We start from the raw sequence: 25,710 nt of genomic DNA, 5'->3' as shown, positions 1-25,710 counted from the left end.
GAGGAACTCGATGATCTTAGAGGTCTTTTCCATCCTCAGTGATTCTGTGACTGTGATCACCGACACCTAAATATTGGGAGGCAACATTACACCTGAGCGCTCACCCCTAACGCTGCATTGCTTGACTGCTTCATTTCTCAACTTTAATGTTGCATAAACAGCTGTTTTTCTGCCCTATCCTACATGCTCACACACGCACAGAGGCCTTGCTTCTCCAGTCCCTCCCACACAGGCAAACCTCTCTTGGCTTTGCTGGAGATTTTGCCTAACAACTGAAGTGATGGCCTTTTACATGGCTCCTTAAGGTTGACCATAACAGTGAGGATGAGTGTTTCCCTTTTGGAGCTGCCCGCTCTCCTTGGGCTCATAGGGCTCTTATGTTCTTCTCTGTTCACAAAATCCATGTGACACACTGATCTGGGCAAGGCAAGTGTGAGTACCACTGACAGGAGGATTGTGGTGCATTCAGAAAAAATTAACTAGCTGTTGATCAGCCAACCAAAACCATTTTGGATTCTGCAACCTCAGAGCCACCCCTTTTGCCAATAATTTCTTGCCTTTTCTTTACCTTGTAAAAATTTCTTAAATTCTGTATTTAAGTACAAGGCTGATGGAAAAGTCATGACCATTTCTGTGCCAACATAGCGTTGTAATGTTGTAATGAATAGAGCACTTACTTTTCTGTTTTCTGAATATCCAGTAACAGCCTTGCTTTTGCAAACTCAGTTCCTGAAAATGTCATTAAAATCATTCTCCAAGAGTGAAAGCTGATAGTGCGGTTTTATATGAAATGGACTTGGTATCTAAAGGCTCTCACTGGCTCAAGTTTCTTAACTTCTGTTTATTTTTTTAAAAAGAGAAAAAAAATGTGATCACCACAAATAAATAATAATTAGTAATAAAAATAGAATGTGTATGTATGTCCTATGCTCTGAGACCTTCTCAGTGAAAAATCTCATCACAAGTAATTAACAATGAGGGGGCACAGGTGAAAGTGGAAGAAAGTGCATCCAAAATGTTTCAGCCCATCTGAGACTTCCTTCAGTTCAAGGTAGAATTACAATCTTAGTGGTAAATACCAATAAAACTGGTAAGCAATACTAAAAGAACTCATTTTCCCAGAACTTTTACCTAACAGCAGAACTCTTGCTATGCTGAAATTCTAAGTAGCAAGCATGTAGATATAACTATATATTTGTTAACTAGCAGAAAAAAACACTGTTGCAGAGAAAAGGGGAGTGATGCCCACCTGGCACAGCTCCAGGTACATTCTCCTGCCCTCTCCACAGATATTGATCTCAGAAGAAACACCAATTTTTTGCTATTGTGAGGCTGGAGGAGGTCCAGCGCTTGGTCAGCTCCACTCATCCACTGTAAACATCTTTGCTCAGCCTGGGCAAGGAGACTTGGGAGTTCCTTTGCCTTCCTCCCTTGCAGTTTGGACCCAGCACCCCTATCTGGATCGTGGTGTTTGTTCAGCATCAGCCTCACAACGTGTGTTGTATTTATCTGCCTTTTTTTTTTTTAATTGTATAGTCCCTGTGCTGCCCTGAAGCCAAGTATGATTGTTCCAGACCTTGGTGGTTGCCTTGCCAGTTGAAAGTTCCTGGTCATCAGGGTTCTATTGCACAGTTTCCCAGCTCTCTTGAGCTACTTGGAAGATGATAAAACTTGCAAAGGCATTATCTACTTTTCAAGTGTTTTTGTCATTCCTCCTGTTGGGATATGAATATTTCCTTGGGTAGTTTGTGAAGGGCTTCTTGGCAGACAGTTTTATTATTTGGGTGTTTATACACCCCAGGCTGAGGTGATGAGGGTTGTTCTGAGTGGAATGGCTTTTTTGAAGAGGAAGAGTCTGCAGGGTCTCATCAAGATGGTACAATTCTGGATTTTCCTGGTATTCTCCAAGAGTTTGGCCATAAATGTCTTTGGGAGGTATTTACAAAAGTTTTGCATGTGTAAGCCATAAACCTCCAACAGAAGCATTTGGTAGGAATGTATATGCTGATGAGGGTGTTCCCACAAATGCATTTTACTATGCCAGATCAAACAGGCCTAAAATTTACCTCCTGTAGGTTAGAGTTGGCTGCATGGTTTCTGTCCAAGAAAGAATATCACCGGAAATCTGAATTACTTGTATAACAAGCCCTGAGATGACATTCAGACTACCATGACGTTGAAATTCTCACATGTAGGCTGTAAATGAGTGGCCCTTTATGACAGCAGCACATTCCCAGTGTGTGGACTCATAAGTCCCTGGAAAATCATTCCACCTTTCTTAGTAAACCACCTGGCAGCTTGGTCCTTTCCCTCCTTTTTATGAAGATGACTCAGTTTTCACCATCCCCGTGCCTGTCTCTGCTCTTCTTCTTTGGTTTCCTCACCAGCTGAACATCTCAGTGCCATTATGCTGATGTATTCAGCAGTTTCCTAAGGACCCAAGGTCCGTGGTCCTGTAGTTAGCATCCCGCTGTGGTTCCCTTGGCTGGAGCAGGTGGTTTGTGGTGGAGGCCAGACTGCTAAGACTGTCTGCTGAGACAAGACACTGACATCAAATGGGAGAAGACATTACTAGAAGACCATATTAGTCAAAAATATAAGACTGGCACTACATGTCCTCTGAAGCCACTGTGCAAACTGAATCAATTAGGCACATTCAAGAGCTGATCCTCTCCCGCTGCTCAGCCCTCATAAAGGTGCACAACGAAAATGTGGTGGGCTCAGTGTAACGTCAGCATTTAAGTGCATGTTCTTCCCCTGTGGAAGATGTGTATGTGTCATTCCAGGACAGGAAGATGATTGTTTTGGAACCCTGTAATGTGCAATGAAAAACTGTCAGTGCTCTTTGAGTTTGTTCCTCCAGAGTGGCCTCAGGCACCGTCACCTCTGAGCCTGCCATCAGCTGGGGGACAGACATGACTGGGGGAGTTAAACGCTGCAGGGGGGCACAAGAGGGTGAAAACAGATCTCCATCCCCTGCCATATGAAGAGATTACAGGTCAGCTCTACTAAAGAAGGTTTAATACCAGGGTCTGCTTGAAAACATCCACAAAGTCAAGCTAATTTGTTGTTCGGGAGAAAATGGTCTCTGTCTGCCTTTTCTGTATTTCTGGTCTGAAAGTGGAAAAATCGACTGAAACCAATAAATGTGTTTTCTGCCTTGCTGAGCAGACTAGACAAGTGTCTGATGGAAGGTCAGCAGAAAGAATAATTTCTTGACCAAGTTATTGCCTATATTGGGAAAAAGATAATTGTGATACTCAGGAAAGACAAGGACTGATTCCTCTTGTGTTGTGTTCAGGCTTTTTTGGTAGGACCAGAGCCATCACATAGAGCAACATGCTGGCTCCTGAGAAAAATGGCAAACTGCTGGCTGGATCCTGGTTGTTCAGGCAGCTGTTTGGGCTGTGTAGGAACCTGTCAGGAGTGCATAACAGCACTTCTCCACAGGGCTTCGTGCTGTGTCTGTGCAGTCTGTGCATTTATTCTCCAAAGCAGAGAGTTCCTTGAGGCAGCTTCAGTGAAGGCTTGTAAGAATTCATTTGGGTTTTTCCCCAGTTCTACCAGTCTGGCAGAGCCTTTAGGGGATGAGTTATATTTTATATTGCTTTTCTCAGCCTTGATTTTCTGCTGGCTATTGAACTTCAGGTTCTGCTCCTCTCCTCTCAAGAGGTCTTGTTGGTATGAACTAAAAGTTTCAACATTCCTGCTTGCAACCTGCTCTTCAATACAGTCTGTAACATCTGGGAAGCCTCTAATTACACTTACATCCACATGTATGGCCTTTGGCTCAGGGGGTACCGAGCCCAGACACAGTGCCTACCTGAGACATAAGGCACCCACCTTTGATGTGAGGCAGTGGTGCCACCTTCACCCCATCTGAGCCTCGAGAACGTGCAGAGGGGGGCAAGGCAGCCTCAGAGGTGAGTGTGCATGGCATTTAGCTAAATGCCATTAGCAAGGGCTAGACAGGGTGTGTTATCACTGGAGAGGCTGTGTGTTGATTATCCATGGTGTTGTCTTGTTCTGCCCAGCGCTGGTTTTAGTTTGTGCTGACCTATTTTCCGGCCAAATGTGCAGTGAGTGCACCCCAGTGTCATGGAGGTGAGGAGGTACTTGATGCTCTCCTGGTGCCAAATTTCCCCTTGCTTTCACTGCTCAAGTTTGGTGCCCAATGCCTATTTCAATGTAGCATTTGGTTGGAAGATGCACTTGGCTCTGTCCCTTTTTTCTGCTCTCCTGTCCCAGCTGGGGTCCTTCCTCCTTGATGGAAAAGACACTTTTACCTGCACTGGAGCAAGCCATGGTTGGTGGGTGATGAATGCAGACTTTGGTCTTCAGCAAAATTGTTCATAGGCCAATCCCACTTGCACATTTGGTAAGACCTTTCTTCTGCTTGCATGCTTTACCATCCCCTACCACACCTGTCCCCCTCCACTGCCCCCAGAAAAACCAAACAAAACAGGTCTGTGACAGGTAAAATGGTTACAGCTCGTCTTTGGTGGGCACCAGCAGGAGAGCTGGTCACACAGTGGTGTGTGTGGGCACAAATGTCCCCACAGAGCTCAAAGCTGGCTGTATCACTGGGCACAACAACACTGATTTCTTTCCTGGGTTTAGATAATAATCTTGTTGGGGCAGGGCACAACACTTTTTCCGCTTGACATGTTGCTGACACCTAAGAAGCTGTTTGTGAAAAACTGCATGATGGTGATGAAACAGACAAACTAAATCAGAGCTAACACAGAAAGGGGAGGGAAAAGAGGGTAAAAGAGTGACAAATTCTTTCCCCTGTCTTTTGGTGAGCCCATGGTCCTGGGCCACAAAACCCTAGAAACCACTTAGCTCCTGGCTTCTCCTCTGGCTGTTCCCTCATGCCCTCCCATTTAGTAGCTCCGCTGTGTTGAGCAGAGCCATCATTCGCCTTTTACATTCCTTTTTCATGTCAGCACAACCCATGCCTCCATATTCTCTTTTCTGCGGGTTATATAACTCCTGGGAGGGATGAACTTGCTCAGAGGAGTCCACCAGCAGGAGACACCTCCGAGAGTTTGAAATGGCACCAGGAAACTTTGCTGTTTTGGTTTTAGTTGCCATCTCCTACTGACACCTGCAGGGCTTCAGACTTTTCTTCCTTTTGCCAAATCCTCCCTGTCTCACCATGGAGCCATGACCAATGGAAATAAATCACAATTTTAGGAATTTATTTGAATGTTGCTATGAAACAGGTCACAGCAGCCAGTGAGAGGCCCTATTTATGTAGTCACCCGCAGAGGAAAGAAGACATTTGTTCTGCTTTGAAAAATAACTCTTTCATGTGGAAAGGGCATAGGGTTTGGGTGGAAGGCTGCAGCCAACAAAGGGGAGATGAGCTGCAGTGGGATGTTCTCTCAGGGACACAGCCCAACTGAGCAACTTCGCAAATGTTCCTTGAGATTGTTTTGCGCGTTACTTGATGTGCATCACACGCTGAAGCCAAATATTCATCCTGGACTAAGAATTGGATGCATTGTAGGGCAATTAAAGTAAAATATTACCCCCTCCTCCCTAGGCCACAAGCAAACACTGCTGCGGGTGAAGGCCAGCAGAGGAAGAATGACATCATGAAACCCCAGAGGGAAAGCAAATACCATGGCAGCACCACACGTGGGTCAGTGCTGCACTGGGACAGAGACTTTCCTCTTTGCGACTTTGACTCTGTGCTATCTGTGTGCTAAGAGGACTTTTTTTGGGACAGCTATAAAGCACAGGTATACTACACACCACAGCTCACTGGCGAACAATCTGCTCTGCTTCTGCTTTTCAAGTCCTGGGGGTTGCAAACGGTTACATGACATCCTCACCACCCTGCCACGAGGAAGCAATTTCCACGTGAGCCAGCAAAAAGCCATTTAGCTGCACTCTGACTTGACTGCAGCCCTGGATGATCAGGGCTTGTCCCCTGGCCCACGCTCCTCCTGCTGGGGCAGGACTCAGGGCTGGCCACCAAAGCATGTCCCTAAAGCATGGAAACAACTGGTGTCAGGTAGCAAGACTCGTCCCACAATGCAGTGGATCTTAGTAGTGCTAAAAGAATGTGTTTTTCTCTGGCAATGGCAGGGAAATGACCTAAATCCCATGTAATTTTTTTATTTTTTAAATTCTATTAGGATGTAACAGTGGTGGTGCCAGTCCCAGTGCCACAGATGTAATTTCCTTGGATGCATGCCATTCCATGCCCAGCTACTTAAACACAAGTGCTTGTTCCTGTAGGCAGGCTATACAAAGGTAGACAAACTTGCATGCAAAAATCAAGATGTATGGGATGCAGTACAACAGGATCACTTGTAGAAATCCATTAATATTATATGAAAGGGCTGGTAGGATTGGCCCAATCTTTCCCAAACTGCAGTATCCCCCTGCATTGTCTGCTACTACCTGAACCAGGATTTCCTGAGCCTGAATCCAAAGCCGAACTTGGTCACCTTTTGCTCCTTGGGATCCAGGCAGGATTAGGTCCCTTGTGCCTGTCCCACTGGGCTGGGAGAAGTCTCCCACTGGGAGCTTTAATGAGCAATTCCTGCCCTTTTGCTACTGCTATGTGCTTAATTCTGTATGAGAGCAGGGGTTAACAACTCTGTGCATACAGTGGCTTCTGTGGCTATAAATGTACTCACTAACAAATACAGAATATGGTCCTTCAACCAAAATTGCTATAAACTTATTATGAATTCAAAACCTGTGCTGGCCAGGACTTGCAAAGCAGCACTATAAAAATTAAACCCTCCTGGAACTACAAATCCCAGTGCCTGGAAGACCTGGTTTTGCAAAGGACCCTCACAACTGGATGTAAATCCCAAAATTTAACATCTTGTTTATTTATTAAATTTTTTTTTTGGTAGAAGTAAGTTTCCCATGTTAACAAAAGCAGAATAGTTTTATTTAGTGTTCATCTCACACCTTTGACAGCTACAGCTGTCAGGCACAGAAATACAGTATTAAAATAAACTGAACAGAGTTGCTCATTGCAAAAATCACGCTATGCAAACCTGTGGATTGTAACATCAACAGTATAAAATGTAACAAAATTGGAATTTTTAATTTTTTTTTAAGCTTTTAAAGATAATAGTCCAGGCTATAAAACTATATAAGCATTGAATAAGAAATGTTAAAGTCAAAAAGTCTACAACAGATACATCTTGTAAAAACTCAATAAATTATATATATATTTATAATATCTAGTAACATTTAAAATCATGCACAGTTTTGTACATTTTCTTTTTTTCAGTACAGGAAAACTCGATGCTTCGAGTACTTGGAATGTACACAATTAGCAGACATTTGTAAGAAAATACCAAAAAATTCTTTTCTTTTTATTCCAACAAAACAAAAATCTATAGAAATCTACCTTCTCAAACTTCCACTGAAGTAACCTCAAACTATAAATTATTTATTTTAGGGTAAGGATTTTGTGGCTCTAAGAAGAAAAAAAAAAATCTTAAAATGAGATGTTGTCATCCTGTTATTCCGCAACATTGATATGTAATACGCACCAGAGAAAAATGGAAAGAAAGAATTCAGGATGCAATTTGCCTTGCCTCTTTGTGGTAGTACATGAAGTCTCCTGGACAAAAAAAACCACCCCACCCACAAAAAATCCTCAGCCCAAACCTCCCCCATTGTCAGCCTGATCTGTGCTAACATTCCTTATTTCAGTCCTGTGCTTTTAAACAGCTATCTGGCATTGAGGAACAAAACAGCACAGCATTTTAAACACCAAATATCAGGCGTCACTGGTATTTTCCAACGTGTTAGATGCAAAAGAAATAGGCAGCCGTAGCAGCTCTCCTGCAAACAGTGTCACTATTTTGCTCACATGGCATTTCTGAAACCCAAAATACAACAGTACTGGCAAAAGGAAAAAAAAAAACCCTACCCCACATCATCCAAAGTCAACATTTCGCTTTGCTGCACACTTGTTATTAAATCGACCACAAAGAATACCTTCATTTGAAAATAGAAAAATAAACACCCACACCCCCTTAATGCACAGTGGTTAAACTGATGGAAGAATTCTTGGCCTTGTTTTTCTGAAATATGTAAAAATCATCTCTCTGTTGCTATTTGTTTGGTTTTAACCACTGGTGATGTATTGAAAAATAAACTTACCTTTGCTCACTGCAATCCAGGATAAACTAATATTTTTTTTAATGAATACATATATATATTTATAACATTAAATGTAATTTGTTAAAGGACTGTACATCTATACATTCTTTCAATATTTCCCATAAACACAAAGGAAAAACTTGATTAATATATTTTTTCTCCACTTTTAATAAGTTAAAAAAACACCCTTAAGCTCGGTGAAATTTAAAGTTTACAGTAATGCTATGCTATTTAAACCAATGAACAGATATGTTAATATCTATAAATAACTTTACAAATATACACGTTAAGGTACAATTTTTAAAACAAAACTGTGAAGATATAAAACAATCAAAAACATCTTTTCTTTTGCCCAGATCAGTATATCCTAGATTGCAATGCTCGTATTTTGAGACTCTCTCTCTCAGTACTGCTTTATGTTGCATTAGTATTATACATTCTTTTTTTTTAATATATTTATTTATATATATACATGATATATTTATAGATATATACACAGATTCTCTGGAATAAACCTTTTTGATATAAGTTAAAGGCTCTTGCCTACAGGTACCCGTAACTTCTTTCTCCGAGTCACTGCACGTAGATGGAGCCAAACCGCTGGCATCGAGGGGTGAGTGGAGGAGCTGCTCCCCCCACTCACCCTTGGCAAGCAAAAACAGGCAAACACCAAAAGCGAGATTTATTTTTTTCCCCCCAAAAAATGGCTGTTCTCAGAGGCCAGGATGTGACCTGAGATGCTGTGTGGGCACCCAGGAGCCAGGTCTCAGGGCACCCCGCCGCTCTCAGATTGGTGGTGCTCTCTTCCCCAGGGACCCCACAGGGTCTCTGCCCATCCCTGAGGTCTGCTCCTGCCTTGGCACGGCCCCATCGCTCCCAGCCCAGTGCAAGGGCCAAAGCGCTGACACTTCAGGTGACTTGACCGTCTCTTTTTGTTATTTTTATTTTCATTTCTCCGTGACAATTTGTGTTTTACTTAATTTTGTTTTTTTTCTTCTTCTTCTTCTTCCAAAAAGGATTCCTTCTATGTAGCTGGGTAGCACGATCATGAAGCTATAAAAACGACGACAACAAAAATATAGATATTTTTATAAATATATGAATCCCTGCAGGCAACGTGGCTTTTCAGCTCCACCAAAAAGGTTCATGTACAGATTGCATAAGCCAAGAATTTCCACATTCTTTACACCTTTTTGTGTGTGTGTGTTTTTTGTTTGTTTTCTTTTTTTTTTTTTAAAGGAAGATTTCTTTTTTTCTCTTCTTCTTATTGCAGGCACAGAACGGTTACTCTGGCACTCGAAACGCAAGCGCGGAGGCTGGGAGGTCAGCACCCCCCAGGTTCAACATTCTGCGTAGTAAAGATAAAAACCCCCAAAAAAAATGAAAAGTAAATAACAAGAACAAAAAAAAAATCATCTACGATAGATCATCTTGGCAAGAGATTAGTTCCTTCAGGCCAAACAGTGCTTCTTGACTTTTCATACAGCAATAGGGAGAAAAAAAAAATTTTTAAAAAAAAATTATAAAAAAAGTTAATCTTTTTTTTCTTTTTTTTTTTTTTTTTTTTACCCTGAACAGCTCGTCAACAACACAAATCTCCGGGCACCATCACGCAGTTCCACTGGAAGATCCTTCACTACGGTTTCACCCTCGGCGGCGCCCCACACTCGCACCTCTGTGGGCACTCTGTCCGCCTGCCCATCCGTCCATCCGTCTGCGCCGGGGGTCCTCACGTCCGGATGACACCGTTGCAGGGGGGATGCTTGGGCAGGCAGGGCTCGTCGGGCAGCAGGTCATGTGCAAAGACCGAGTCATCCCCTGAGGAGCAGGTGCTGTGGGTGTCCTGCCCAGCCGGTGAGTACTGCTCGAAGGGCACCGAGAGGTCCAGGTACTCCTGCCAGGGTGACAGACCCATCAGTGGGTGCCCCCCGCCGGGGACTGAGTGACCCCTTCCCGCACCCGCCCCACCACACTCACATCGGTGGACGTCACGGTGAGGACTCTGTCCAGGTCTTCCACCAGCTGCTTGAAGGTGGGTCGCTGCGACGGGACGGCGTGCCAGCACTCCCGCATGATCATGTACCTGCATGAGAGGGGAGAGGGGACAGTCACCTTGGTGGGGCTATGCAGCACCCACCGCCTGCCCACCCACCCTAAAATTGCCTGAGAGAACAGCTACGGCCAACGCAACCCCAATCATGGTGGCCTCGGCGCGTGGCCGGCTGGGGGGAAGAGGAGGGCTTTGTGGAGCCGTGACCCTCATCACCGATCATCTCATGCATGACTGTGCTCTCCAAGCAGGAGGAGGACCTGTCCTGAAGGTGACATACCAGAGCTACACCCCCAACCAGCACCTGCCAAACGAGGTCAGGCGCCGTACGCTGCTCAGTAGTCATGGGCTGAGCCAAAATGAGTTGGGATGGGTAAGTCCACCTGGAGATGGCTGCAAAATTTTGCAGTGGGGATGCACCAACAGCTCAAACTACAGCTCAAACAGCCTAGGACACTATTTGGCCATAGAGGGAAGGGTCAGCAGTGCAAGAAGGTCAGCCCACACCACACACTCACAAATCATGGGTGCAGTTCGCAGGTTTGTCCATCCGATGGCCTTCCTTCAAGAGCTTGAAGAGTTCCTCAACAGGAATTCCCGGGTATGGAGACCCTCCTAAAGTGAAGATCTCCCATAGTAGCACTCCAAAGGACCAGCTGGAAACCAAAGAAAGATCTTTAAAATTCAATGAGTTTTTTTTTCCAAGCATCCCCCCATATCCCTTTCCCCCTGGCTTGGCTTTATTTCTGTGCAGCCATGCATAGCTAACAAAGTCATCAATAGCATGACTAATTGCCTAGGCCATTTTTACTAGTTACTTGGAGATCTCTGCTGATCCAACTCAATAGCAAAGAAATCCCAGGCACCAAGTCTGAAATTGAAATGAGCATTTAATCAGATAGGTGACAGCCCATCTATCACCCCCAGCTCTTTGTTAGGTCTTCCACCAGCTCCACTGAATGGAACAAATCAAATTATTCATGCACGGCTTCACTGAATTGCAGGCTTGGAACCACAGGCCACTAATTGTGCAAGCTGATACCAAAACTTGCTTGTTACAACACTCATTTCACTGGCCAAGCTGGGAGAAAAATACCCCAACAAAAATCAGCGGAGCACTAATGTTACACACTCCAGTCCTGCAGCTGTGCTCTGGTTAAAAGTCCTCTTTTTCAAAAATATCTTTTGCCTTCTTCATTTTCTTTTTAAAAACAGGGATTATCTGTCTCTGTTTCGCTTTCATGCGCACTCGCTCTCCCGTTCTCTAGCTTTGATTTATCTGTCATGCCTTCTGCAGCATTACCTAAGCATGGAAACTATGATTTAAGATCAATAAAAGCCAAAGTATGGGAAAACTACAGAAATAGAATAAGATTCGTTTGTGCAACTGCAAGCAGTGAGCTTTGGGGAGCAGGCAGGCTGACTGTAAAAACGCCATTATTGACCAAATATTGCAATAAAAATTCCAGTGTGCATGTGGAGCTGCTTCAGCCCTTGCAAAATTCAGATGTGATACCGACCTACATGTAAGGCAGGCTCTGCTGTTTGCTTACTGTGCAGAGGCACTGAAAAACTAGATAGGATTAGGAAAAATAAAGGAAATAAAGGCGGCAAAATTAATCTGGGGATATATTTGCTGAATACTCTCTGATCAATTCTAACAGCAGACAGAGTATTTCAAGCTCATTCCACATACTTGACTGAAGCGTTAACTCTCTGGGGCAAAGCGTGGAGGATGCCGAGGGTGATTTTTTTTTTCACGGAGATATTTTTTTTTAGCACAATATTTTACAACTGCCAGATGAATCACCTCATCCATAAGCTGGACAAGAAATGCCTGCCTGCTTTCCAATAATTTTTCAGCAGCTCACTAGAGATCCTCAGATGAAAGCAACCAGATAACGGCAAAACAAAACCACGTGTGCGAAGATGCAGCTTGGAACTGATTCCTACATTTTTGCATCCTCAGGCGCCCCAGGTCATGCTTAGCAGTATGTTTGTCTGTAAGATACTATAGGTGTTGATTTTCCTGTCATTTTATTTTTTTTTTTTAAGTGTAGGTTTGCTTACACATCGCTCTGGTGAGTATAGACCCGGTCAAACAAGGCTTCTGGAGCCATCCATTTCACAGGCAGCCGACCCTGTAATTAGGAAGACAATGGGAACATCCCATCAGCATATTTCCCCAGCCACAACGGCACCATCTGAATCTTCTTTTCTAATCCAGTTTGAAACATTTTCATTAACAACCACATCTGCCTTCCCGGTCACTGGGCAAAGCAGCAGTGGCCACATATAAACAGATTAGAGCATTTGATCCCTGGATCTTCGCTGACAATCTTTGCAGTAAATGCTCTCTGTCAAGGACTGTATTTCACTGCCAAGGCAGGTTTAACGTATCAGTGCATCCAAATCTTTGCATGGGAACAGCATCCACTACTCATAGATGAACAGCATGGGACAACACTTTCTGTCTCTTTGGTTGGAAGAAACAGTTGATTGCAAGTCCAAACCCAGCTTAGGCTCAACTTGAAGGGAACTCCTAAAGAGTGAAGGCAAGGGCCAGATCCTCTAAGAAACAAATCCTGATCCTGCTGGAGGCTAAGAGAAGAGGTCTGATCCCATCCTACATCAGGGTCATAAACACAGGCTGAGAAATATGAAATGAGAAAGACTAGATTAATTATAATTCTCTGGGGCTTTGCTTGGCCCCTGGAGGGAGTCAGAAAGAACTGTTTCATGTTTAAGCCATAATTTGGCTATGGGGAAACTTTGTCCTCTTCTGACCTACTGTCTCACTGAGGGAGACAACTAGAGATGGAATACACAAATGGGATTATGCTTTCAGCTGTCCAACACAGGTCAAACAGGGAAAATCCATCTATCTGATCTATGACTAAAATTCCCAAGAATTGTTATTAATTTATGATTAAGAAATCCTGGCAATTAAGAAAGATTTCTGATATACTATTGGAGGGGATAAGTATGGGCATAGTGGGCTTCAAAGGACTGCCTGGACCATCTTCTCACTCTTGGTAGGGGAGTCAAGGAACTTGGGATGTAAAAAAGAGAGAAATGCACGAAAACCAGGTAGCTCCAGGTATACAAGTAATGTTCCTCTGTCAAGGGCTCTAGTGAGACAGAAGTTGGCCCCTTGGGACCTTAAGGAACAGTACTGGAGCAGACTTGAGAAGGCTTCATTCCCCTATGGGAGAAACTTCTGTTTCTCTTAGTCTAAAGTTTCCTGGCTAGAGCTGAGACCTCTCAACCCGCTGCTGGCAGGAGCAGGATCTGTCAGGAAGAAAACAGATGGTGTATAGACTCCTTGGACCAGTCTACCTACAGTCCCTCCCTAGGTGAGGTCCCCATCAGATTTCTTCCTCCTAAGCCCCTCTAGAAAGAGAGATGTGGGACAAGGGCCACTTGCTGCAGGAACGACCGAGTTCCCTGTCAGAAGGAGAACTGCGTGTGCTCGACAGCGCTGTACTTACATTGGTGGTTTTCTTGTAATAGTCAATGTTGTGAACGTCTCTAGCGAGGCCAAAATCAGCTATTTTCATCACATTATCTTCGGTGACTAACACGTTCCTGGCTGCCAAGTCGCGATGAATGCACTGTGGAAGGTGAGCAAGTCAATAAATAAGGGCTCGTTAGCTGCTCGCGCCTGGAACCAGCAGCACCGTGTGGTTTATGAGCTGCCGTTTCATTGACTCCCGAGCTCATAAAGCTGTGGGCACTGCTTAACTCCTGGCTTTCTGTGTCACCGCCCCATCATGCATGCTCAGTGGGAACCACCTCTTAGCAACACCTAATCAGCAGCCCCAGCGCTGACACAGCCATGCACGTGCCTTTTCTCTCCAAAGGGGATGCACAGATGAGAAAGCCAACTCTCCCCTTCTGTGGGAACTTACTGGGACGTGAAGCTAGGAGGAGGAGTGCAGGCTGATGTTTGAGGGGGAAAAAAATCCTTGCATTCAGATATCCCCAATACATCCAAAATACATCGAATCATAGAATGGTTTGGGTTGGAAGGGACTTTTAAAACTCACCTAGTCCAATCCCCAACATCATAGTTGTCAGCTGACAAAGAAGTTAAATCAGCCAGCACTGTGCAGAAAGGGTTTAAAGCCACCATGAGCCACCCACCGTGAACTGCAGGCAGAGGACAAACACATCTGACATCTGAAACTGAACTTGCTCTTGCTACAATGCTCCCTTGCCCACAGAAAGGCCATGCTGGCTGGGGCACAGCTTGGTGAACCAAAGCCTGATTCTCCACTTGCTGATGTCAGGGTAAATCAGGAGTAATCCCAGGGCATGATGTAAGCAAACGCAGCAGCTGGCTCAACACCAGCAAAGTGCTCCCCTGGGAGCATCCTGGGCACTGCCATGCATCGAGCCAAATCCACTGCCGGCTCTGCTCCCACTGAGCCTACACGTGCTCATGACAGCTGCAAACACATGAGCTACACTCAGGATCTCAGCTTCTCTGTGAGTGCTCTGCATCTTTAGCGATCTCAGAAAGGAGATGAGGGGAACAGGGCTGCACTCAGCTTCTCACTGCTGTCCAACCTAACATCTCCTGCAGTGGAAGTGCACAATTCGGCGTGACGCTCACCCTGACCACTGCTGCCTGAGCCTCAGAACTGCACAGCTCAGTTACCTCTACCAGTGGTAGAGGTTGAACTGGTGAGGAAAGGCACCAAGGTCTGGGTTGCTTGTGTTTTGTAGGCATTTTGGGGGTGTTAAAGGTCCTGCAGGTGACAGCAAGGGCTGCACAGCTGCATGGTTCATGAATGAAGCCAGCATACAGGGATTTCTGCATATGGGTGAAGCCTGCAGCAAAAACCCCAAGACACTTCATAGGGAAAAGCCTCCAGCAAAAACCCCAAGACACTTCATAGGGAAAAGTCTGGCCTGTAAAGGGAGAAGCCTGCAGTGCTTTGCCTGAGGTTGTTCCACACACATAGCATGGCCTGCCTTTGAATACGTGGCTTTGATGGAAGCTTCTACCAAACGATGTTTCTCAACTCACTTTCTGAGATGCCAAGTACTCCATGCCCCGTGCCACCTGGTAGGCGCAGGAAACCAGGTCCTTAAATGTCAGCTGCTCCTCGGGCAGCTTGCAGGTGTCGAAGGAATAGTCCATGCCAGGTGGGCGACGTGCCCTGAGGTATTCCCGCAAGTTCCCCTTTGATGCATATTCCACCAACACATAGAGTGGTCCTGCAAAGAAGGGCACATCAGTGTCCAGCAGAGGAAGAGCTGACCACCAAAATCTCATCTGGGGTATTTTGGACAGCCAGTGAGTAATTACACAGAGGGACAGCCAAACCTGAGCCTCCCACGACCCTGTGAGCACTGGGTTGCTCTGCTACGTACCATCCTGTGTGCAGGCACCAAGGAGGTTAATAATGTTTTTGTGCTTTCCAATCATTTTCATCATTTCCATCTCAGAGACCAGGTCGGAAAGGTCCTTGTCTGTGGCGTCATCTGGAGAGGAAAGCAAAAAAAATGTCATGAAAAAAATAAGTGTTTAGGGAAGTAGTTACTACTTACAGTAGTTACAACTGCTGTGTAGCCCTGTGGGGCTTTGGTGTGGAAACAATATCAAAATATGGCTGTATTTGGTTTTGTTCTACTTCGGGAAGAAGAATCAAAATAAAACCAAAATCTACTACCATTAGAACAAAAAAAGATAAAAGAACAAATAAGTGGAGATAAATGTTTGTACGGAAGTCAATAATGCCTTTCATCTTCTGTTTCTTCCTGGCAAGTATTACAGAAAAAAAGTCAGGTTTTGGTACCTGGTACCTGCTTTTCTGATAGTTTCCCTCCCTCAGCTCCACGGGCAAAGAGTAAATGATGGTGGAAGGTAAGAGCTGGGAGAGTGGCTACATGAAGGATTGTATTTTTTGTATAGAAAACTGCAATTTTTCTACGGAAGTAGAAAAACCTTTCTGCAAAAGCAGAAAAATGGGGGAAAACCTTCCCAAAAGAATGCTTTGATTTGGAAAGATGTAAATGTTCCTACTTCCAAACCCCGCTTCAGAATGGACTGAAGAAAATGTAAATTAAACAAATCCTTTTCTGATAAGAAACATTACTTTTTTTACATGTCACCCCATGTAACCTCAAGCCCAGGCTGCTCACTGCTCACTGTTGGAGCCCCTGCTCTACTTGCTCCAGCAAGTTTGAGATTGAGTTTTTTCCATGAAGTTCCTCAAGAAGGGGTTTGTCAACCGAATTTCTGCAAACCCCATCTGAGCTTGCTGCATAAGCTTTTGGTAGAACAGGCAGCGCTGGTTATGGGAGGAGCAAGGAGTGGGCTGATTTGTGGAGCTGGCTAGAAGTGAAGGGGGTTCCCCTTCTTCTCAGGCATGCTATTGCCCCTTGGCAGAGAACTGGTTTAATTCCCAGTCCCTCTTCCTGATGGGATTTGCACTTTTACCTGCTCTCCAAGGACAGCCCTCACCCCCAGGCTATATGGGTGAAGGGGAAGAAAGGTAGTTCTTGCTTTCTTCTACAGTATCTGTTTGTATAAAAGACTTAAAAGAGAGGCACACAGAGGAAATCCCAGCACAATATGCTGTTCTGCCTTCTATGGACTCCCCATACCTTTTAACATCTTGACAGCAACCGTGACGGCCTTGTTGGGCTTGTCCTTATCAATCCCAATTGCTTCTGCCATCACCACTTGGCCAAAACACCCCTCACCAAGAGGCTTCCCCAAGGTCAGGCTGCAGGGAGGAACAAACAGGCATGTTATGGGGGTACTGGTGTGGCTACACCACCAGCAGGCACAGAGACTCCGACCCATGGGTTTGACTGACCGAGAACGTGTCAATTCCCACTTGGGATCTGGAGGCAGTTCCAGCTCGGAAACGTTGGCCAGCATTGGCCCATCGCTGGAGGAGAGACGCGTGATCCGGACCAGGGGCGTGTTGGAATTCATGGAAGAGTTGGACTCCAGCGACACCTGCTTGGGTAGAGCAAATGAAGTGTTATTGCCAACTGTATTCCCAGGGCAGGCAGTGCCTGAGATGGAACACTGAGGAGGTTTGAGCTCTCTTTGCCCATGGACACACATTTCTGGAAATTTCTAATCAGGAAATGCCCCCACCCTTGCAGAAATGCACTCATTTAGGCACCTGTGGTCAGGTTTTTAGCTTGTGGAAAGAAGGGACAGATCAGCCAGTGCCCTCCAGCAGCAATCCATTCAGTTGCTCCGTGTGCATCGCTGCAGCACATACAGGCTATGGAGTGACCTCTCTCATTCTGGCACTGTAAACAGCCACCATGAGCTTGCAGCCAAAGCTTGAAATCTGTATCCTTCACTATGGGGTTTCACGTGGTGTCTTTTGCTCCTGCCCCTCTGCAATTCCTCTAACTGCACAGAGGACCCTCTGCCACCTCCATGAGAACTGCTCTGGGTTCACCAGTGACCTCTGTGAAAGCAGGAAGGAGCGCAATTAGACGTGCTCCTTCTCCTCAAATCCCTGCTCCATCAGGGAGCCTGGACTGAATTGTTCCTCTGCCAGATGTGCTTCTGTGGCACCCACAGCTGCACTGCCAGCCCCTCCCGGACAAGGGCAGCAGCAATGCCACTGCTTGGGGGCTGCTCATGAACCAGAGTCAGCAGCCACCTGCCACTGCTCCACTGGCACAGGAATTAATAAAAGGGGGTTACACTTCTAGGCTGCAGCCAACTTATGCACCTCTTGGGCAATGTTTTTCTGGTGGAGCTTCTCACCTAGAGAGAAAATGTCATAGAGGAGGAAGAAAAAAAAAAAAAAAGAGGGATACCATAGGGGGGAATAGGAATCTTGTATCTACTTTCTGTTACCTGTCTCTTGAGTGGAAATTTGGAGACTTTCTGTACAGTGGGGGTGTTCATGGCCTTTTTGTTTGGCATTTTCATCCTCCAGACAATCACCAAGACCAGCACCAGGAGAAGGAAAGAAAAGCCAGTGCCATAACTGAGAATGCCAGTGTACACTGAGCCTGAATCATCCATTTCCATGAGCTCCTCGGCTGCAGGGTGACAAGAGATGGCAGTCAGGACAGGGCAGGCAGCTGCCCACAGGCAACCACACACATGCAGCACAAAGAATTTGGGGAGGACTTGCTCAGCTACGCCAATTTGCTGAGTGACTTCAGTGAGGGGATTCTCCCAGGCCAGTGGTTTTCTGCCTGCGGCTGTAGCTAAAACATTAGTTCAGTTTGCCTCTTTGGGGTAATTTTACTGCCCTTTGATGCAACCTTTGGTTTTTAAAAGTATTCAGCCCACAGACTGAAAATCACTGCTCTAGGCTGAAGGCATCTTCACACATCTGTGCTGTCCCTCTGACCCAGATCTTGCTTTCTCCACACATCCACACCATGTAGCTAGATGCCTTGGATGTGCAGAAGCTGTAGGACTGGGGTTTGCTTCACTTTACTCATTCAGATTCTCTATCAAAGATTTCCACTGGACCAGTGCCTGCTCTGAGGGACCAAGGGGCTCAAGGAGCACCCAGCAATAAGGCATCACACAGGGAAAAAGCCTCAGAACAATTTGCTTAATTATTCTGAATTATTATGAAAACAGTTTTGCTGTGTAGAGGCTGGAAGGTCTGGTTCAGAGAGGTGCGTGAGCCAGGACGATGATGGCATGAGCCCATCAGCAGTGGCTACTTGCTAGCAAGACTTTATTTAGAGACCAGCAAAGCTCAGCTGTGTTTTCTCTTGTTCCTTTCAGGACAGGCATGTAGACCAGAGAAAGGGGCCATGGTAGGACTGGTTTTCTGTCCCACAAAGGCATGCTGGCATCAGAGGAACAGTCAGCAGTGGGAAACTTTATAATGAAGTCATGCCGGCGTGGGTAGCTCACTGATGGATCGTGTCCACCACTGAGCAGCCCCTTCGGCAAGCAGCAGGAGCCTTTCCCTGGCAGCAGCAGGCTCCATGTCAGGTCATGGATGGTTGTGTCCAGGGGGACATGGGGAAGGGGCTGTCAGTGACAGTGGGGGCTGTACCAGCCTGTGTGCCAGCTGTGGAGGGCCTGATCCTGCCAAACAGCCATCCCTTCCTGTGAGAAAGGGGTACCAGATCTCCTGGGACCAGGCACTACGGTTGGTGCCACAGCTCTGCTGCCTTGGCTCACACTGTCTCGTTCTCTGCTCCACATCCCTCCTCCCATAGCGTGGATGGGGGTTTACAAGTTGAGGTTCCCCAGACAGGCTGTATCCTGCACCCCCTCTGTGGAGGCCTGCTGCTGCACAGACAGCTGTCCTTCGCTGTGTCTGACTTCAAAATAAAGTTCTGCTTCAGGTTTTTTGGTGGGTTTTCTCCTGCTTATTCTTTGATAAAGTAAGAGGTGTAAATTCATACATTGTAAAAACAGAGCATCAGTCGGTTGAGACAATATTGTGAGATTCTCAAAATAACAGAAACATTAGTCTTCTAACGAAAGGAAATGATTTCTCATCCAGTGCATGTCAGAAGCAGAAACAGGATCAGATCAGCTATTATAGAGCTGGCAAATAAACAGGAAAGATCAGCAGATCCCACCAGTTGCAGGGTCGGGCATGGAGGAGACCTTCTTAAGCCCCAGTAAAAGCGATTACATCCAAATCATCCGCACAGATAAAGTCAAGATTAGAAATGCCAAAGTTTCCAGTTCCTAAACACATCATGAGATGGATGTGTTGTGAGATGGACCCAAATGTGGTCTATGACTGGATGAGTCAGAGTGGGCTGTCCAGGATTTTGCATGCCTTTTCAGTAAAGGTCTACTGAACATACTCCAGGTCTGTTTCTGCACTCTGTGCAAGGCACAGCATATATGAGATTCAATATGAATATTGCTAGTGCTTCTCTGGACCATGCTCAAGCCTGCCCTGTAGCTGGAGGCAGATTCTGCAGGTGAAGGGGCAGCACAGCCTCATTCCCCCTTTTGGAGAGCAGATCCCTCTGTTGCATATTCTGTGCTGGCTTCATTGTCAATAAGAGCTTTGCACATGAAAGGACCACAAAATCGAGGTCACTCTGGCCTCAGGTTTCAAGCCCACTGCAGCTTTCATCGATCCCAGCTGGAGCAGGCAGCATGCAATGCCCCTGGGAGCCAGGACTCCTGTGCTCTGTCTGCAGATGACTCTCCTTGACCTTCTGTTTGAGATCACTATCTTGGCCTGCTCATCCGTGAAGTGGAAATAATGCTACAGGCAGGGAATGGTGTACTCACACCAGACACTTATGCATCTAATTTTAGGTTAAGATATGAGGTCAGACAGAAAGGATCCTTCATAAGATGATCCTCAATCCATGTCCAATTTAGGTGCCCTGGATCATCTCATGGGGAGGCTTCCTTCTCTCACTGGCAGTGTAAGAAGACAAAGCTCCTTATTTTGGCACCTAACAGTCTCCTAATAAAGAGGCTGTGAACATCTCCCTGCTATCTAGATAAAAAGGAAAAACCCAAAACCCGTGCATTTTATTTATTTTATTTTATTTAGTATATTAATTACTATTTAATTTATTATAATATTTTATTTACTGCCATTATTTAAAATTTTAGATGCAGTGCAAAAAGAGTCAGCTGCGAGTATGCAACAGGGGTCTGCAGAAAATCCCTCCCTGGAAAACACCCCTCTTCCAAGCAAGAGGCGGTCTGCGGGAACTTGGCATTTCTAAAGCAAAACATCAAGGCGTCCTGGAGAGGGAAGGAGAAGCCAGCACAGAAGGAAATACCTGGTAGCACCGTCAGCCAAGCAGAGTGATGTGAGAACCCAATAGAATTCCCTGCGAGACAAGTATATTCCCCAGCATCCTCAAAAGTAACATTTCGCAAGTACAGAATCTCTAGCTCCTTATCCGTTGTGTTAACACCTGCCGTCTACAGGGAAAAAAAACACACACATATAGAAAGAGGGAAAACAGAGAATAAGCCACATTCCCAGCAAGTGTGAGGACACCACAGGCAAATTTTAAAAGCAGATTAAGGTGGTTCTTTTTTTTTATTTTTTTTTTCCAATGGCCCATCTTCCACATTTATTTATTCATTCCCCTCTGCAACCTGTAGTCAAAAACAAACAAAAAAAAAAGTTCCCTTCACCAGGTTCTTACTCTGTCCCACTAAAGAAGCATGCAAGCAAAAGCATCCAAATGAAAAATTGCCCCCACAATATGACTGACTTTGGGTTAGTAGGATGAGTACAGGGGTGGGGAAAGAAAGGAGGAAAGGAGAGAGAGGAAAGACAGTAAGAAAGGATAAAGGAGGGGAGATGTAGTGGGGAAAGATTCAAGTGCTGATCAGAGGAATATACAAACATTTTGGTTCATGAGTTCATTAAAAAATACAGAATTTTATAATTTTTTATCATTTCTTCAGTGGGCATCTCAGATCCATATGTTGATTACACAGCCCTCAATACTGCAGTATAACTCCTGTTAAGAACTTTCCTGCAGTAGCACTGAACAACACAGCAGCCAAACCCTCCAGGCTGGAGTCAAAACCCAGAGCCCAGGAGACTGCTGTTGTTCTTTAGTTAACATGTTTGCTTGCATGAGCCAATGTTGATATTTATTTCTCCATTACTTCTCCAAGGGACAGAACCGATTATATCAGTTTTATGGGTGAAAAACTTGAAACAGCTTGGTTTTTCAGAGCTTTGAACGTCAGAGGTCATTAACATGCAATTCTGTTATCAGCACTCAATTGTAAGGAAGGGAAAGGAATTGAAGTATGAAGAGTTGATAGCAAAATTTGACAGTCATTTTATTGTGGGAATTTTTCCATGGCAATCGCTGTATAGGCGTTACATTCTTGTAAAAAAAAAATTAGCAAGGAAATAAGATAAAGCCATTCAGCGTCAGTTGACAGGGTATAATACAAAATGAATAGTAATTTTAATCACTAGATTCTTAAAAATGTTATAGCTCATTCTTGCAGTTGCCAGGCCCTTGGGACAGAGTCTATGGTTTACCTGGTTTTGGTTTGCGAATGTGGAGCCAAAATGGCTTTTCGGCTATGCCTACGAAATTGTTGGCTCTACACAGATATTCTCCTTCATCTTGTTCTGTCACATTGAACAGATTTAGGTTAGCATCGGCTTCAGCGCTTTTACTGATCCAAGACTGCAGGAATAGACAGAAACCTGAACTTCAGTAAACCAAACAATACCTCCTTCGCACCTACATCAGATAGGATTGACTGTGCACAGCAGGTTTCTTTTCAGCTGTGGCAACATCCCCAGCTCACCCTGTGGCGAGACACCTAACCCAGGACCTAAATGATGAAGAGAAGTTGCATTTGGCCCCCAAAACACGTGCAGGTGAACTCCCTTCCCTTCGCACATGCGATTTCTCTTCTAAAACAGACCAGTTTCCCCCTTCTCCATCTCCTCGGTTTCTTAATAACTCTTCAGACAGGAGCACCAGAGAAAGGGTTTAAGCAGAGATTTGTGTTTGCAACTCAGCCCAGCAAATACTGTTTCAATTATCAGATTCCAAAATAGAATTTGGAAACAAAATATAAGCAGTGGCGGTCTGAAACTTGCTGCTGACTTTGCCTTTCAGAAATTAGCTGTAATTTTTTCCACTGCTTATAGGAGCCTCTTCTTTACTAAATAAAGTGGTGCATATAAATCAAACGAAGTTCAGACTCTTAAGCAAGGGGTTTATTTATCTTCTTCCATGCTGCCACAACAGCACATCAGTTTTTTCCCTAAACACTAAACAGTTGTTTTTATTTTGGCTGAAAATGCACAACTGTTTTAAGTGGCCTCAGAAGAAGCTTCAGTTCTGGAAATGAAAATAAAACAATTCTCTTCTCAGTTTTGGTCTTATGCTCTCCAGCCCAGTCTTGATGCCTCCTATTTCAAGGCCTGATCCTGCCAATATGACTTGCAGCCCAATAAAATCATCAGAGCAGCCAGCTCTGATAGGTTATTAACTGAACCCAGAGGAGGCACCAGGAGAGCCCCAGTGTCCATGTTTGATGACAAACACCACTGGTTTTGACCTGATCTCATCTCTAAGGCTTACGTGCTGGCAAGTTTGTCTCCTGACTAGTGGGGAAACGTGCCTGCCTGCTGTTGCTGCCTTGTTTATAATTAAACTGGGCATGTTTCAATGCAGAACGTACAATTTAGCCTTTGACAAAGCTTGGGCACAGTGTTGCCAGCACCTCCTGTAACTGGAATGCATTTAGTGCTCTTCTGCAAAGAAAAAGGGTTTTTCTTTGATCATGAATTAGCCCAGGCTTTCAGGAACTGATGCAGGTGATGGCTTGGTTTTGTCAAGCTGTTTAAAAAATGGGTTGAAAGTACAGCATTCAACTTATCCATCTGGACTGGTGTGGGGTTTTACCCCCCCCTTTAGATGGGGGTGGGGGGAAATTTCATGTGCTAGGCACCACTCTGACCCCCTCATGTGATGGAGACTGGGATATTCCCCATACATAAACTGCCCCATAGCAGCTCCTACACTCCACAAAATCTCCTAAAGGCAGAAGTGAAGGGCAGGCTGATAAAAAATTCCTTATCTCCCTGCAGGCAGCACAGCATGGGGCAGGAGAGAGCCCCAAGATGACAGTGAGATCATTTTATCAGATATTTATTTATAAAAAACAAGCACACATACATTTAAAAAAAAAAAAAAATCCCTGCAAAGCTGGGCCTGACACAACTCTGTGGAGGCCCAGTGCTGGCACACAAAAGATGCATCCCAAAATGGAAATGCTCCGTGCCCCAGTGCTGATGCCGGCATTAATACAATTCAAAGCATTCCTGATTAACCAGAAGTAGTAAATAGACGTGTGCTGGTCCTATTCAGCAAAAAACATAAAACCAAACAAAACTTGTGCTTTCAAACGCCTGCCTGTGCTCCCCTTCGAGGAATGCGGAGCCTTTGCCGTTCACAGAAGAGAAGGTATTTGGCAATTCTAATTACCTACCCACCCCGGTGCCGCTCCAACTTAATTTTAAAACACTATTTATACGGACTATTTATATGTTCTTTGCCACAGCAAAATGGGAGCTTGTGCTTGTGACACAAGGCACTGTTCGCAGCGGCTCTGCAAACTTCCAAAAGGTAGCACTTTTTATCCCACGGGGAGACCACACACAGAGCTCGGAGACTATACGAGATGGCATGTGACACAACCAGCTATTCAGAGCTTGGTACTGGGCTGCGAAACCAGGGGGAAATTCAAATATGCATAATTCAAACACATTTGGAGAGATGGCGAGAAATAAAAAGTTTTATCAACTTGTGAGAAGCACATGTTGCCAGTCCTGAAGAACTGTCTCCAACCATTTCTTCCAACCAATCTGTTATTTCAATCTGTGTAATTATTTCCAGGGTCTCTGGCTTTTATTATCATGTATCTGGCTGAGTTACAGTTTTGTAGATACTGTCTGACAAACACTAAGTGTTTGTTTTTTTCTTAAACTTCATACAAAGAGAAGAAGGGTGTGTGCAGCAGGATGAGCATGGGGAATGTCCACACACAGGACAACCTCAGCTTGAAACTGCAGAGATAAAATCTGCTTTCAACATGAACTGCAGAGTCAGAAAAACTCCATTTTGCCCTATATTTTTTAATAAACACCAACACATGATGTCCTTAATTATTTAAAAAGAAAACGGATTTTTGAGGTCCAATGTCTTTTCAACTCTCTATTCCCTACTTCTTATATTTATATTGGTTGAGGAGAACCAGACCCTCTGGCTTTGTTCTAGCTGTAATCTGCAAGTTCCCTTTCAAGAAAGCATTTTAGCAAAGTAAAGTCTTACTATGTGAGTTTTTATCCATTTAAAAAAAAAAAGTTTTCCTGAGCACGGATATAGCAACGTTCACAAATGTTAGTGGGTGGAACAAGACTATCTTGGCTCTCAGGTGCTGGTTGTTCAGCATTATTTAGTATGTGCATGTTGCAGTACGTTTATTTGGAAAAGGAAGAATGTGTTTTAGTTGGGAGCCTTTTATTTTAACAAGCCCTGAAAATACCTCTATTGAAGCTGTAAAAAAAGGTTATTTTTACAATTTTAGGTCAAGTGCAATCTGACAGCTCCTTTATTATGCTGCATTTCTCACAATTACCTCAGCTCTTTCAACTACTTTGCTTATCTCTGCCACTACAGTAGTAGTGTTATCTCTGGCAAACAGAAGAGTTTGGAACATCGATTTTAGGACATTTTTGCTGTATTCCCTCCAAAATGCAGTGTTCCACAGCGCAGACTTACAGAAGGACTGCCCTGAGGGCGAGAAGAAGGAGCATGTACCAACCTTCAGCACTGTGACATATGGGGTCCCATCGGGTCCATACTTGCTGCCATTGACTTCCACGTGTTTCAGCCACTGGATATGAGGCTGGGCATCACTGTAGACCTTGCAGTGAAACTCCACATTGCTCCCTACCACCACGGTCTGGTTGGCAGGGAGCCCTGCTTGCAGGATGGGTCGGTGGGGTGACCTTTCTGAAAAACAGAAAAGAGAAGAAATCCTTTTACTTGTCCTTCTTCCAGCC

At 44.8% G+C, this 25,710-nt stretch overlaps 1 protein-coding gene across 5 annotated transcripts in view; it reads right to left on the bottom strand.

Moving 5' to 3' along the window:
- Positions 1–6,897: 6,897 nt before the first annotated feature.
- FGFR3 (fibroblast growth factor receptor 3) overlaps positions 6,898–25,710 on the bottom strand; it is a 55,793-nt gene continuing 36,980 nt past the window's right edge. The window contains exons 6-17 of one of the 5 annotated variants that reach the window (XM_017820769.1): positions 25,470–25,660; positions 22,165–22,315; positions 18,039–18,232; positions 17,032–17,177; positions 16,817–16,938; positions 15,581–15,691; positions 15,234–15,424; positions 13,690–13,812; positions 12,269–12,339; positions 10,717–10,854; positions 10,126–10,231; positions 6,898–10,042 (exon numbers count right to left, since the gene is read on the bottom strand). In XM_017820769.1, coding sequence (XP_017676258.1) covers positions 9,878–10,042; positions 10,126–10,231; positions 10,717–10,854; positions 12,269–12,339; positions 13,690–13,812; positions 15,234–15,424; positions 15,581–15,691; positions 16,817–16,938; positions 17,032–17,177; positions 18,039–18,232; positions 22,165–22,315; positions 25,470–25,660 — 1,709 coding nt within the window. In that variant the 3' untranslated portion in view covers positions 6,898–9,877. Of the gene's footprint in view, positions 10,043–10,125; positions 10,232–10,716; positions 10,855–12,268; positions 12,340–13,689; positions 13,813–15,233; positions 15,425–15,580; positions 15,692–16,816; positions 16,939–17,031; positions 17,181–18,038; positions 18,233–20,929; positions 21,075–22,164; positions 22,316–25,469; positions 25,661–25,710 lie in introns of all 5 variants that reach the window. The other 4 variants (XM_017820771.1, XM_017820772.1, XM_017820773.1 and 1 more) reach the window with 4 other exon arrangements.

The sequence above is a fragment of the Lepidothrix coronata genome, unplaced genomic scaffold (genome assembly GCF_001604755.1).
Source record: "Lepidothrix coronata isolate B3197 unplaced genomic scaffold, Lepidothrix_coronata-1.0 Scaffold85, whole genome shotgun sequence".
NCBI classification, from domain to species: Eukaryota; Metazoa; Chordata; class Aves; order Passeriformes; family Pipridae; genus Lepidothrix; species Lepidothrix coronata.
Note: the sequence above shows the minus strand (reverse complement) of the source record. Positions and strands in the feature narration are given on the sequence as shown.